This window comes from Nannospalax galili, unplaced genomic scaffold, assembly GCF_000622305.1.
Source record: "Nannospalax galili isolate Female #2095 unplaced genomic scaffold, S.galili_v1.0 scaffold324, whole genome shotgun sequence".
Taxonomy (NCBI): Eukaryota; Metazoa; Chordata; class Mammalia; order Rodentia; family Spalacidae; genus Nannospalax; species Nannospalax galili.
The window spans coordinates 2,980,681-2,996,366 of record NW_008353027.1 but is presented as its reverse complement, the minus strand read 5'-3'; the positions used below and the strand labels follow the sequence as shown (position 1 = coordinate 2,996,366).

General features: G+C 43.0%; 1 protein-coding gene across 1 annotated transcript in view; it reads left to right on the top strand.

The window, feature by feature from the left end:
- Prep (prolyl endopeptidase) overlaps positions 1-15,686 on the top strand; it is a 124,795-nt gene that overhangs the window by 78,817 nt on the left and 30,292 nt on the right. Inside the window, exon 10 of the mRNA XM_008850296.2 lies at positions 3,985-4,088. Coding sequence (XP_008848518.1) covers positions 3,985-4,088 — 104 coding nt within the window. The remainder of the gene's footprint in view (positions 1-3,984; positions 4,089-15,686) is intronic.

The following is a 15,686-nucleotide window of genomic DNA, read 5'->3' as shown; positions in this document are numbered from 1 at the left end:
ACATTAAAGTGTTGGAGGCAGCATATCTTTCTTACTGAAAACAGTGAGTAGAATTGAGAAGTCTGTCTCAAATTGTGTGTGTAAGATATTTTAGGCCTAGCAATCAATGGCCAAGATTCTCTGATATGGATAGATCCTAGTTTCCAGTCCCCTGATTCATGCTGGAGATACTGGTTCAATAAAAGAATGAGTAAAGCCTGGCCTGAGAGCACGGTTCCATGAGGCATCTGAAGGAACAGGTACTCAGTTTGGGTTAGCTCTTGGCCTTAAAATGAATGCTAAGAGTCAGGGCATTTCTTTATTCAGGCACAACGGTAATGTGGCCTAGATGAGCTGCATCTGGAGGTTAGCTGTTCACTACTACAGTCAGCGGCTGAGAAGACATTAAATTTTAAGTCAGGGTCACAAATAAGTACACTCCTAACTTCCTGCCCTGAATATGTGGTATATCTGGCAAGGGCAACCAGCCAACTTGGCTTCCCATAGAAGTACATGGTAAGGATACATCTTGAGCCCAAGCCATTTGTGACTTTTGCACCTTGGGTCATACTTGGGAGAAAATAGGCAGCCATAGTAATTTAGAGCATGATGCCCTGGTTCCCTGGGGCTCGAGTCACTTTGTAGTTGACCTGAGTGAAGCTGGGTTTGCCCAACGTTAGCCTCAGCCAGACTTGAGCTTTGTAATGTCCTCCAGACATGGCTCTGGGAAGCAGGGAAGAAAAAGCCTTTCACACATGATTTGAGAAAGACAAAAACTTTTCTTTCTTGTTATTTCAAATGTATATGAGTGTATTGCCTGCATGTGTATAAGTGCACCTGTGTCGTGCAGTGCCTGTGGAGGACAGAAGAGGGCATCGGATCCCCTGGAACTGGAGTAACAGATAGTTGTTAACTGCCGTGTGGGTGCTGGGAACTGAACCCAGTCTTCTGCAAGAACAGCCAGTGCTCTTAGCTGCTGAGCCATCTGTCCAGTCCCTGACAAAAACTTTCAAGGGATTTGGCTTTGGGTCTTTTCCCCCAGATAGCATTAAGTCCTGCCCTATAAGCAGATAAAATACCTACCTGGGTTACAGAGTTCTGTTCCCTCTCCCTCTTCTCCCTCCCTGCATTAGTTTCAGATAACACTGGGACCACACCCATTGCCCCTGCCCATTGCTAGAATGCCCTGTGAAAGCAGTGGTTTCGTCAGAAAACATCTTAAGGCCAAACACTCCTTCTGACCTTAACTGAATTCTCCTTCACCTTAAATCTTTAAATTTATTTCCTAGACATCATCTAACCAGCCTATTGCTTTTCATGATTCCAGAATGTTTTCTTCCAACTCTTCTTTCCCTGTCCTTTCCCCACATGAGGCAAATCAGGTGGGATGTAATGCATCATTAGGTCATAGTGGTTTACATTATAGTATGACTGTGCAGTGCACTGATTTGGGCTAACCCAGATGGCTCTATACATGGAGAGTATTGACAAAATCCATTTGTCGCTGGTACCGTCAAGGTTCTCACTGCTCCCTCAGGGAAGCATCTGTGTGCACTTGCATGGAATCGAGGCAGGTATGTGACCCCTGTTTTGAAGGGTACCGGTGTCTGTGTGTTTACTTCATTCTGCTGTGAGAGTTGCTCTACCAACTATTCTGTATAAGCTGGCATGTAGTCTATCTCCTACTCCTCATCTTTCACTAGGGAATTTGCATTCCAGTCCTTTGGTGGCTGGATGCGTTCACTGAGCTGTTGCTTTTGGCTGCTGAAACTGTCATCATTAATTGCTCCTCAGTCTGTGGTGGTACCAGGGCAGTCATGATCAGTTGTGATCGGTCTGTGGTGGGACCAGGGCAGTCGTGATCAGTTGTGATCGGTCTGTGGCGAGACCAGGGCAGTCGTGATCAGTTGTGATCGGCCTGTGGCGGGACCAGGGCAGTCGTGATCAGTTGTGATCGGTCTGTGGTGGGACCAGGGCAGTCGTGATCAGTTGTGATCGGTCTGTGGTGGGACCAGGGCAGTCGTGATCAGTTGTGATCGGTCTGTGGTGGGACCAGGGCAGTCGTGATCAGTTGTGATCGGTCTGTGGTGGGACCAGGGCAGTCGTGATCAGTTGTGATCGGTCTGTGGTGGGACCAGGGCAGTCGTGATCAGTTGTGATCGGTCTGTGGCGGTACCAGGGCAGTCGTGATCAGTTGTGATCAGTCTGTGGTGGGACCAGGGCAGTCGTGATCAGTTGGCACAGGCTCTTTATTCCATTTTTTTTGTTGTTGTTGGAATGTTTGGAGACTTTTTTTCTGTGTCCCAAGGATTCAAATGCTTTTTTGTGTTTGTGGTGGGCACCAGGTACTGCTTAGAAAAATAACCTCTCATGTCTGAATGTCTCCTTTGGCTCTCATGATGATATTAATATAGACAAACCGAGTATTCAGTGCATCTGTTACAGTTAAATCATGATGCAAGTTCACGGAGTATAACACATTACATGCAAATATATATTCCAGCAAATACCCAGGATAACTTAAGCTGAGAAATCCAGTACTTTATCGTGTTCTACATCTTACTGTTGGTGATAATCATGCACATTACCATAGCCTTGGGATAGTTTGTAAGCGTGAAAGGTGAAGTAGTGTGCATGAAGACTAGCTGTCATACAGTTAACAGTTCTAAGTGCATTACACCTTTCCAGTGGGGGCAGAATATTGTTTCTCAGCTACTCATGAAGTACGTACACAGAGGGGCTGAGAAGAAAGACAGACCTGCCATTTTAATGCATGATCAATCAATTTCCGTGTGCCCTGTGGGAGTCCCATTTGGCTTCTGGTTTTCCAGCAAGCACTAGGATCACAACATCAATTTTCCTTCTGTTTGACAGTCTATATTTAAGATACCATGTGGTGGGTACTATTTCTACACCAGCCACTAATTTCACTTCATAAGCTGCAGCACTGCATTCATTGTCTTACGGCACAAAAGGTTGGTCTTTCCTGTTTCTTTGATTTAACTCTTAAATATCAAGAGTGAGGATATCTAAGAGATTTAGTTCAAGAAGTAGGATTTTCCTTAAAATTTTTGGTGTATATATTGATTGTTTTATGTTGTACACAATTACTGGGATAGTCAAAGTTGAGAAAGTGGTTCTGAAACAGCTGGTGGTCATCTTTGGTTCCCAATTGTTGCCGTGTGTGCATGCATGGGTGAGTGTAGCAGAGGCCCCCGCGGCAGCTCAGAAGACCCCTGGCTGATGGTTGACCTTGGGCAGCTCATGGGTGTTTTGCGTTAGTGGCCTTTCAGGTAAAAGATTTCGGTTGAGTTTACCTTCTTCTTTTACTGGCATTCCTAAGCGACCTTAGAGAAAGCCTGTTGAGTTCTGTTCGGTATTCTACCTTTTCTCATGCTTACAGAATGCATTAGAATCTTCTACAGTGCAGGCTGTGCTTAGTGTTGTTATTAGTTACGTTTCTTATAGCGGTGACAAAATATGTGTGGACAGCAAGGAAGGGAGGAACACAGTTTGAGGCATTTGTCCACCCCTGGGGGAGGCCTGGTGACAGACTGCTCGCTCACATGGGGCAGATCAAGTAGCAAAGAGAGATGATTCCTGATGCCTTTTTCCCTTTCATTCTGTGACCCCCAGTCCATGGGATGGTGCTGCCCACAGTCAGAGGTGGGCAGGTTTCTCAATTAAACCTCTCTGGAAATATTTTCATAAACATGCCCAGGGGCATGTATCCTCGGTGATTGCAAATGCGATCAAACTGACACTGAAGATTAGCCATCGTAGTGTTGTGAAAAGGGAGGCAGTGTGTGGTGCTCCTGATGAAGATGAGCTCCTCCAGGATGCTGCCCATGGCAGACTGTCTGCATCACACCTGACACACCTACCAGGGTACCTGCCTGTTGCTCCCCTGGCCATTTTTGTCATCTGCTGACTGTACCTACTGTCCTTGTGGCCCTTGCATCTCATGAGTCTTGTAGACTAACCTGAGGTTTCCTTCCCTTCTAGGCATCATTTATCACTGTGATCTTACCAAAGAGGAACTGGAGCCCAGAGTTTTCCGAGAGGTGACTGTGAAGGGAATTGATGCTTCTGATTATCAGACAATCCAGGTATGGGGAAATTGATCTCATTTAACACGAGAGTCAGGAAATTCTGATTTTCAGGCTGACCTGTTCACAATCTACCTTGTCAAAGGCCTTGGAGGTGATCCATAGTAACATAGACAGCAACTATGTTTGGAGCGCCTGCTGTTTCCTGGCATTGAGCTAGGTGCTTAGGATTCAGTGGTAGGCTTGGCATAGTTATTGCCCTTGTATCTTACAGGTTCTGCTCCCATGACTGCTATCCTTGACAGGAAGCCAGAGTTCTTTGTCTCAGCTATCAGTGCTGCTTGTCTGTCTGTCTGTCTGTCTGTCTGCTTACTTGCAGGTAGGGAGTGTCAAGCTCAGGTCTTCAGGAGATTTGCTCTGTGTCAAGTGTTTTCTCGAGTGCCATATGAGTCCCTCTTTTCAGTCTAAATTTTGTACGTGTTTCTGTCTGGTACAGAGCAGGTACTCATAGCACATCTGAATGAATGAATCATCTAAACATTGTCCTGGCACCACAAACTCAGTCTCTGATCACTGTCTTTTCAGGTTAAGACTCTCCTTTTGGTTTGTTTAGCTCCCTGAGGATACTGGGTCTTGCAAAAACTGAACTGCTGTTTGATTGATGATGATGAAGAATGTCTGTTCTTTGCAATGAGAGGTCAGACACTCCTACCTGGATAGCTGGAGTACATAGGTCACAGATCAGGAATCAGAGCATTGTTGGGGAAGATTGCAACAGATCTTGAATTCAAGCATCTTCCATGCTCCCAAGGATGAGCTAGTCTAATTGATGGGCTAGATGTGGGTCATAAATAAAACTTTTATTTACAAAAGCAGGTAAAGGCTGGGTTTGGTCCAAGATTATGATTACCAACCCCTGGTCTATATTAGGTATCAGCTTTCTGCTTCATTGGAGAGCATCCATGCTCATGTTTTTGTATACTGTCCATGACTGCTATAGTATTTTAACTGGTTGTGCCACAGTCTACATGACTCATTATATGAATATCCTAAAATATTTAGTATGTTTGGGCCATTAAGAAAAAAGTTTGCTGGATTATCATATGTGTAGGTGGTATGTAAAATCAGAAGCATTGGGCTTATGTCAAATCCCCATCAGACAGACATAAAATTGCCCTACACTTGTTGAGTGACATTGGGCAGGTCATGTAGCCTTTCTGCCACCATGTTTTCAACTGTAAAATAGAGCTGTTACCAGTTTTCAGGATTCCTTTAGGATTACTGAGATAATACATAGATGGACTTCAACCTGTTTTGTTCAATTGGAACAGCTAGCATTCCTGTGGTTTGGCTTGTTTAGACATTCCACTTCACTTGTAAGGTATGCTTCTGTCTGGAGGGTGCCTGTGTGGGGCTGTTGCCTTACATGTTCATAGCATGGCTCATAGCCCCTGTATGGCAGTACCATGGTTTATTAATGGAGGGATTAATGAATGTGTGTAGAAGATTTAGTATAGTTCTCAGCATCCCCCATGAGGACAGATGTGTCTGTCCTATCTGTATTGGCAAGGACACCCCGGCCGCACCCAGCAGGTGTCCCCTCTTCTGCTTTCAACATCTTGACCTTAACTGTCCTTGTATTAAGCAAAATTTCCCAAGAAAGTGTATCTTCCCCTTGTAAAGAAAAAGGCTTTATTCCTCTTTCCTCAGTTGCACAGCTTTACCAAGTATACAGTCACCTTTGGAATTTAGAGGATGAAGGCATTCCTGTAGTGGTGCCAGGTGCCAGGAAGGTGGCTTCTGCTAGGAAAGCTAATGCTTATCTGTCATGAGGAAGACTGGGTTGCTTCTCATGTTAGGACCCTGTTTTTTCCTGTTCCCATAAGAGTACTGTTCTTTGGAGATGGTAAACTAGTGCTACCTAATAATGTATTCTTTTCAGTTGCAAACGAGACAAGTGCTTGTGTGGAGTAGAAATCCATCAGCTGTGTACAGAGCAACCTGAACTTTCCAGGTGACAGCGTGCCTGGCTGCTGCCAGTGCCTCACCTATATCATTGAAAAATAGGAGAATTCCTCTGTACTTGGCTTTCCATGAGTGGATTGAACCCGAACCCAAGGCTTCAGGCATGCTAGACAAGTGCTCCACCACCCCCAAGCCACACCTCTGCCCTGGTGGCAAATAATTAAAGAGAAGCCCGTACTAACACACTGGCTTACAGGTGTGAATGTGCTGCTCCTTTTGTGCTCATGTTTCAGAACCTGGAACTGTGCCTTTAAGCATTAGCAATTCCATTTATGAAACAGATTTGGAGATATGTTATCTGCCAGAAAACCTACATGTATTTCTGGTAATGTTTCTTTTTTCAACTAAGTGATGTAATAGAGAACTTTTAGTCTGTCAATAAATACAGTATGTGTAACACTGGGGTACCATTTGGATGCAGACATTCTAGGTGTGGGCACTGCCCCTGGAAAAGGTAGTCAGGCTGCAGCGTTGAAACACAAAGATCTGGAAAGACCAAAAGACCCAAGGATGCTGTTGCCATGGTCAAAGGAAAGGTGCTGCTGTGTATGAGACCATCCTGGCCAGGGCTTTCGAGAAGCCCTCTTGGGGGCAGAGGTTGTGGAGGGCCTGGAGGGATGAACATTTCTATAATTACCTGACCATTTTACCACCTCCTGTCACTTAAGAGTATGCTTCTGCTTTTTCATTTCTGTGGAATTAAGAGTCAATTCAAGAGGCTAAGTCAGCCTCACGTGTTCAGTATTTTGTGTGATGAGGCTGCCTTTGGCCTGTAACGGGTGAATGGAGTAGTGTGTTGCAGCTGAGCAGGGTGGAACAAAGAAGTGGAGCAGAGCTAGAATGTGCTTTCTGGTTTCTCAGGGTCTTGTGGTTCAGCCAGCTGAGAGATTGGTTCTTTTCTCAGGCTAAAATGAAAGACAAAATTCATAGACCTGAAAATGAACGGGTAACTGCCTGTATTCAGAGTAAGCTCTGTTCACAACAGTGTCTGCATTTTATAGAAGACAGAATAAATTAGAAGAATTCAAGTATCCATATTTTATGGACAAAAACCAACTTACTTGGAGTAGGAAAATTGTGAGGATTTTAAATATCTAGCATAGATTTCGTTACCTGTATTACTCTTCTTTTATACTTGGTAGGATTTTTTCCTTGGACACCACGACCATTCCATTTTCACAGTGGTTTGCTTTGTACCCAGACGTTGTTTGAGTTTACAAGTGTGTCTTGGGGGTCAGGGTAGTGGGATTTTTCTTTTTTCTTAAATTAGATTTCAGATTCCTTAACTTAGGTTTTTATGACCTTGGTAATAAGTAATTTGTGGTTGCTAGCATCTGGGCCCTGCTATTCGGAGAGTGTATTCTCAGATACTAATGAGCATTTCAGTACTCCAGAACTTCTCCTAGCTTGTGGGACACACAGCTTCAGAGCACTGGCCTGTTCATATCCTTGTGAGCTAAAGCTGAACTACTGATAGTGTTTTCTGTAGCACTGGGTTTATGTAATTGGGCATTGGTTAAAATTTGATTAGGAATGAGTCAAGAAGACTCCGTGGTAAAGGTATGTACTACCAGTAAGACTGATGATCTGAATTTGATCCCTGGAACCCACAGGATGGAAGGAAAGAATCAATTCTTACAAGTTGTCCTCTGACCTCTGCACATACACTATAGCATGCACACAAATAAATAAAAATAAGTAATAAAATCTAATTTCTTTAAAAAAGATTTTAATTGCTTAGGGAAGAGTGAGAGGGAGAACGTTTTCAAGGAATCTTTTTGAGGTCTCCATGTACTTCTGTAGACAATGAGGAAATTACCTGAAGTGCAGTTAGTTCCATTTATTGCTTAAGCATTTGTGTTTATATTCTACAGTGGCATTCTGGTGCTCTCTCTCTCTCTCTCTCTCTCTCTCTCTCTCTCTCTCGTCTTTTTGAACCCTGTAGCCCCAGCTGGCCTGAAACTCCCTAGGTAGACCAGGCTGGCCTTGAACTCATAGAGATCCACCTGCCTCTGCCTCCAGAGTGCTGGGACTAAAGGTGTGAGCCACCACACCCAGCAACTTACAGTAGCATTCTTTTTTTAAAAAAGATTTTATTTTATGTGTATGAGTCCTACATGTATGTAAGTACACATGCATGTACCTGTGCTCATGGAGGCCAGAAGAGAGCCTTGTGGGTGCTGGGAACCTAACGCGGGTCTTTTGGAAGAGCAGTAAGTGCTCTTAACTGCTGAATCATCTCTCCAACTGTACAGTGACATATTTGCATAAATAGATTTCTTCCATGCTTTAGAATTTCTGTGCCATGCCTTTCTGAATTGAGGGTCTAATACACATACTGATAGTCCACATGTCTGTGTCCTGTCCCTTTCTCTGCATATCAGCAGTTAAAATAATGTAACCCAAAAGGATGGTAAAAGTCTTTGTTTTTTGGCTGCTTTACAGTAGAGAAATAAATTATGTGGTCCAGGTCTGTGCCACTGTACATACTTTCTCTTCCATGTCTAAAACATATCACTGCGCATAAACCTGGAGATATATAACCCATAATGTATAAATATCAAAGCAGCCTTGAGAACTGAGTGAGCCCTGTCAGGTAGCTATGTAAAATTCCCATCATGAAAGGCCCAAGGAGACAACCTGTAGATCATCGTCTAAGGACCCTCAGTTCTGGGCTGAACCTTCCCTGGGTTCTCTGACTTTTTTCTGAGGAAATGGTCTTGTTTAAGATTATGAGAAGTTTGCATTGAGACAGGTCCTGGAAAGCAGCCACCCATGCCTGGTGGCTTAAAATGGGGAGGGCACCCCATCAGCTTTTTAGAGGGTGTGACATGGCACACTGGCCCAGCATTATGGGAATTTTGCTTTGTAGGCTTACTCTACTGAGCTGCTAATGAGCCAAACAGCTGTTAATATGATATGAACAGCTTAGATTCTTTCAGGAAGGCCATATCCATTTATTATTTGGTAATGCCTGTCTTCATATTATGTGCCACAGCTGTCACAGGTCAAGCTATATATAAACTTGATACCATAAATGACAATGTTTTACTATAACCATTTCACCCTTAATGTGTATACAATTTTTAATACTTCAGATGCCTAAGTACAGTATTGAATTTGTTATTCTAGGTAATAAAGTCACTTGCACAGGTTTAAATTTTGCTCTAAGAGTTGTGGTTTTGAGGAATCTTAACAGTGGCTGTTACTGAGTGTTGCTGAGCATTGCTCATACTGAGGTGGATCAATTTTAGGTTACCTACAAATAATGAGCTCTTCACTGCTTGTTAGAAAACTGTCTTGGAAAATAACAGCATTATTCCTTATGAAAAACAAAGTAGAAAATCACTTCCTTCTTACAGCAGAATCAGTGGCATAATATGCCTGCCACTGTTTTCTGTGTCTTGCTATTGTGATAGTTATTTTCATCTTACAGAATTAATCCAGGCCAGATGCAGTCCCCAGCACTCAGACAGGATGATCAAGTTTGAGGCCAGCCCTTACCCTTCTCAAAAAACAAAACAACAACAACAACAAACTAAAATCAAAACAGCCCGTTTTTTTCAGTGTTGGGTCAGCTCTGAACAACAGGAAAAGTAGGATCAAAATGTCCATGGCTTAAAGAAGATCGTAAGAAAACACAGGGGTCTAGTCTGTTCTAGAGCCTTCTCAGTGTCCCTGGGAGCAAGGGATCTTAGGTCCTTTGTTGTTTTGGGAACACATGGCTTCCATCCCAGCACAACTTCACGGTCTCATATGGCTGCTGGGGTTTGGGCCACATTATATCCATTCTTGAGCTCACAGGGAGGTGGCAGTAGGAAACAGTGAGAATGGGGCGTGCGTTTCAGCTAGCTTCCAGAGCTGTGTGCTAGGAGACGGCATGTGTTACATCCACTGACATGAATAAGACGTAGTTGCAAAGAAGTTTGAGATGTTTCAGTTCTAGGAAAAAAAAAGTGTGCCCAGCTAAAATTTTGAAACAGAACAGTGGATATTGGAAGGCAACTAGCGTTTTTCCACAAAAAACAAACTCAATTAGGTATTAATGGAACCAGTGCCCCCTGGTGGCCAGGTACCTAAATCTCAGGATCAGAGTTGGAAAAATAAAGGCTAGAAAATTGACATTTTAGACATTGCAGTCATTGACATTAGAAATCACATACTACAAAGACAGAAGCACTTGTATTTGTACATGTGATGTGTGTGCATGTTCCTGTGCATGCGGGTGCACATGTGCATGTGTGTGGATGTGTGAAGGCCGGGGTCAGTGTGGTACTTCTTCCTCTTTATTGGACTGTGTCTTTATGTATCTCTATATATGCCTTTATATGTGTTAGAGCTCCAAACTCAGGTCCTCGTGCTTGTGTGGCAGGTTCTTTACCCACTGAGACACCTTACAATTACATGTATGTTAGAGTTCATCTAATTGAGCCCTCTCATTACAGTGGAAGAAACTAAAACTCAGTTGTTATAAAATGCTTTAACAAAGGTTACTTCCAGAGCTCCCAGAGCCAAGACTAATACTCAGAATTTCAAATCATTAATTACTCTCTCAGCAAGCTTAAGGTCTGTCTGTTTTTACCTCTCAAATGATTTGAAGAAAAAAAATTAACTTAATTCTTAATTTTTAAGAATTAAGAATAATTCTTAATTCTTAAATAATTCTTAATTTCCCAAATTATTTCTCTTATCTCTGAAAATATATTTCTACATTGTCTGGTGAGTACTTTGTAAACTCCTACGGAACCTATTAAATAATAGAAATGCTCCCTGTATAAAGGGGATATGGGCCTACAAATGTCCATTTTTGTAAACACATAAATACTATGTATTTAATGACTTACTTTATAAATCGTTTTAAGTGATAAGTGTTGTATGATATATTTTCATGTTCATTTGATCATGTTAATGGAGACTTCACTGCTTGCCATTTACTCATTTGTAGCATATGCCATATAACATATACTTGTGGAGCTTTATTAAACTCTTGAATGCTGATCCCCATGTTGAAGTTTGAACCCCCATTTTATATACATTCAAGAACGAAAGAAAATTTAATCATATATGCTTTCGCTCCTATCATTTTATCTATGCTGGTACTCAAATGCACAAAAATATTCTCAGATGATGGAAACTCACCCAAGACCTCTGCTTCTTGGGCAGTGAATGTGCTTAGCAACTTCTGTACCCAAGTAGGTGGCCTTCTCTGCCTCGCTTCTTATGGGGGTACAGCTGCTCCAGTATCAGCTGGCATAGCATTGCCTTACTGAATAAACGAAGTTAGAAAAAGAAGTAAGAGGACCCAGGACATCTACAGTCAGGAATCTAATTGGTTTAGAACTTTAGATATCTTCATTGAGAAGGCTAGTCAGGAGGGAGTTGGGGTGGCCCTGGCCTGCTTTTCTGTGTGTGGGCTCCAGGGGGACATTTTATTGGCCAACTGTACACTGCTTTTGGCTTCCTGCTCTACTCTGTCTTTTAGGGTAAAAGGACAGAAGAGACAATAGGTGCCTAATGTGCCCTCCTAACCTGCTCTCCAGTTTCTCCCCTATCTTCCCTTCCTCGGTGCTTTGCCTGCCGTTACAAGGATGGTGATGGATGATGGAATGAGTAAAAAGAGATCCAGTTCTGGGCATAGCCATTACCTTCCTGGAGGAAAAGCCATTCTGAGTGTCACTCTCATTGGGCTGTGAAGAGTGGTGAAATTTTTTCCGTTTCTACAAGTGCGGTCTCTTGATTTGTATTACGTAAACCCTGACTTGTGCTTATAGAGGTGGCCTTGCCCATTCCCGGTTCATGTTCGGTGCTGACTAAATGCATGGTATAGAACAGAGGTATTGTTAGGGTTATAAACATGATGGTGACATCTCCCAAGTGGAAGGCTCTGAGAGCACCATGCAGGGCATACTTGGGTTCCTGAGCATCTTCTGTGGCTTTAAATTTTGTTTTAAGAGACATGGCTTTTTGTAATCATAAAAGGTGGAGTGTGAGTGTCTGTGCACTTGATGCCTGCCTGCATTGAGCCACAGGTGCCCTCTCCCTGCCAAGATCCCAACTCACTTCCAGCTAAGCCACATGACCACTATTCTTATCTTTGTTCCATTTTCCAAAATTCTTGTTCTGTCCTTGGGAAGTCAGTCTAAAGCAAAAGACAGGCAAGGGGCACCTTAGCTGTCACTTAGCAATGCAGTGTGAATGTTAACACATAGTATGCCCGTGTGTGTGCCCATGGACTCTGCACATTATCCCATTTCTTCAGAGGAGTTGTTCAGAGAAGCTGTACTGGCTCCTCTGGTCAAGCCGTCACAGTTAAACCCTTGAATACCCTAATACCCTGCTGTCGTTACTTCTAGATCTTCATAAAGAAGTTGAGGTAAAACATTAGAGCTTTATTAAGGCTCTAGAGAGGTTTAATAAAGGTTTCTTCATTCGCCTTGGTTGAGGTCACAAAAGAAAGACCCATAAATCATCTGCTCAGACTGTACTGGGAAGTGTGTCCATGTTAATTCTGCACCATTGAAGATCATCTCTCTAATAGGTTCTGCTAAATTAGGGCGTAGATGACACCCTGAGTCTTTCCTACTGCAGGTGCATGCATGCGTGCATGTGCGTGTGTGTGTGTGTGTGTGTGTGTGTGTGTTTCTTTCTGATTATATGTAAGTGTGAATGGAACGCACTTGCAAGTATGTTTTTAAATAGGATATTGTCTTTCATCCCAATTAAGTATTAGATACTTTATTTTGGTCTTTTTGAGGCAGGGTCTCCCTGTAGCCCCAGCTGTCCTGGAACTCACTATGTAGACCAGGGTGGCCTTGAACTTACAGAGATCCACCTGCCTCTGCCTCCCAAATGCTGGGATTAAAGGCGTGCACCACCATGCCCAGCTCATCCCAATTAAAGTAGTAGATGAGTCTGAAGTTGGTCTCTAAGAAGAAAATCATTTAGAGTACAGTAAAAAGCAATCATATGCATGCATGCTGTCTGCTTATAAACCCTCAAGTTTTATAGAAGTATATCTACTTCAACTCCAAAGTTTTTCTTAAAATATTATTTATTTTTATTTTATGTGTTTGAGTGTATTGTCTGCATAACAGGGTGTATAAGTGTACCTGTGTTGTGCAGGGGTCAGAAGAGGATGTCAGATCCCCTGGAACTGGAGTTACAAATGGTTGTTAGCTGCCATGTAGATGCTGGGACTTGAACCCAGGTCCTTTGCAAGAGCAGCCAGTGCTCTTAACCACTAAGTCATCTCTCCAGCCCTGAATTCCAAAGTCTAATGTACATATAACTAATTTAAATACCTGAAACGATTGAGATAAAATATAAATAATATGAATCATGGGTGGCATGTTCTTTGATAATCTCTGGGTTTGATTATGTTGGAAGCACTGACCTTGGTACTGTTGCTTTAGACGCCTCAGGAGGAGGAACAACAGGGCATCTGGGCACTGTTGGAGCTGCCTCTGCTCACATGTCCAGCTGCACACCTCACTACAGTCCATAGGCAGCTGTCAGTGGGTTTCCACCGTCCATCAGAAATGCTGTACGAATTCATTGGTGGGAGTAGGGTGGAGAAAAACCATTTTCATTCATCCTGTCTATTGGTTTTAGAGAATTTACCATGTGCCAAATCTCGTTTTAAACACTGGAAGGTAGCAGGGCCTAGGGAGTTGTGCCTTTGTCTTTATGAGGTAGAAAATGAAAGGAAATAAACACATACACTGCAAAAGGAGAAGGGCTCTGAATAAAATAAACAAGGCGTGCGCCTGAGATTGGCTGAAGGGCCGCTGTGGATTTGGTGGTCACTTAAATGGGAACCTAAGGGTCAAAGGGGCGCTAACTGTATGAAAATGGGGCGAGAGCTCAGAATGCTAAAGCAAAGGCCTGAGAACAAAATGCCTGCAGAGGGAACCTGAGAGAAAAATGGGTTCAGTGAGGGAGGGAGGAGTCACTTTAGGGTCTTGTACTGGAAAGTGGCCTGGTTCTGATTAAGGAAGCCTGTTTCCATTTTGTGGGGGGCAAATTAATGGAGCTGATGTAGAACAGGCAACAGAGAGACATCTGTAGCAGTAGGTCAGTTGAGAGAGGCAGTCTGGACAAGAGTGGAGACTGTGGAGATGGGAAAGTGTGTTTTGTTTGGAAAGTACCTGGAAAGTAGAACATCCTTGGTGAGGACAGGCTAAAGATTTGTGTGTTGAGGGAAAGGGGCATATCAAGGATGATTCTTGATTTCAAATCTGAACAACTGGCACCATTTTTCAATGAGGAGAGTAGGTTGCATAGGATGGGTTTGGGGAAGAATAATGTGGAACATGTTCAGTTGTCATTAAGTGGCGATGTGGGGTATAGTATGAGCTATTTGAACCTTACACTCACAGGAAAGATGTGAGTTAGAAGTTTGGGAATCGTTACTGTGTTATTTAAATACAGAGACAAGACAAGATCACATTGTAAAGCATGGAGAAGGCTTAGGATTAACCCAAAGGCGCTCCGGTCTAGGGGTTGGTTGGGGGAAGAGGAACCGGCAAGGAAGGGAAGGAAAATGCAGACCAGGTGGTGAAGAGACAGAAGGGAGGTATCGAGAGAGTGGCAGATTGCACTCCCTGCTGTTGGCTGATTAAATAAGGAGGGAAGAAAGAATTCGTGGATTTGACAGGGTTACTGGTGATTTTAACCAGAGGAGTTTTAGTGAGTGGTAGGGCTCCTGGAGACAGACAGGGAAAGTTTAATGGCACTTGTAGCCTTGGTTCCCTCTGGGTGGGTGTGACAGTGTAGCAGGGAGGGATAGCTTTGCTGTTACACATTTTTATATTGCATTATTTTTCTTAACAATCTTGCAAGTCTTGTACTGATACTGTAAGATAAAAAGCTTAAGTTAAAAATATTTAAAGGTTTTTAAGAAAAGCTCTCTCAGGGCTGGAGAGATGCTCAGCAGTTAAGAGTACTGGCTCCTCTTGCAGAGGACCCGGGTTCGATTCCCAGCACCCACATGGCCGCTAACAACTCCAGTTTCAGGGGAATCCAATATCCTTCTGACTTCCTCAGGCGTTGCACAACACTGGTACACTTATACACGCAGGCAATACATTCATACACTTAAATAAAAAAAGAAGAACCCGTCCAGATCAAACATCTATGTCAGATACCCCTGATTCTCAGCATTCTTCCCGGTCTTTACTCTTCCCCTCTCCAGATTACTTTCCAAATTTGTCATTTGTTCCTGAAGAATAATTTGTATAGATGTGCCAAGAAAACTTATTAATAAAAGATAATAAATAAAAATTTTACCTCATTAGGCATTTATTTTATAAATGAGATTTTCAATAGCTGGTAGCCCAAGTTCAGGGTTAAGGAAAGGTGTGAGAAATGGAGACTATATGTTCAAACAAGCTTGGGAAGTTTGTATGGGGTGAGGAGGGTGTGGGGTCAGTGTTTTACTAAGGGAGAATCCGCATTGTTTTGGTGTGTTGATCAGTTGGTTCCAGTAAGCATGGACCTCAAGGGCTGAGCTTTGTAAGTTGAAGTGACCCACAGCTCTGTCAACAGGACGAACCTTCACCTCAGTAGGATGGGTTTTAGGACAATTCGTCCATACTGACTAAAGTGAAGAAACGGACTTAACTCTCAGCTCCC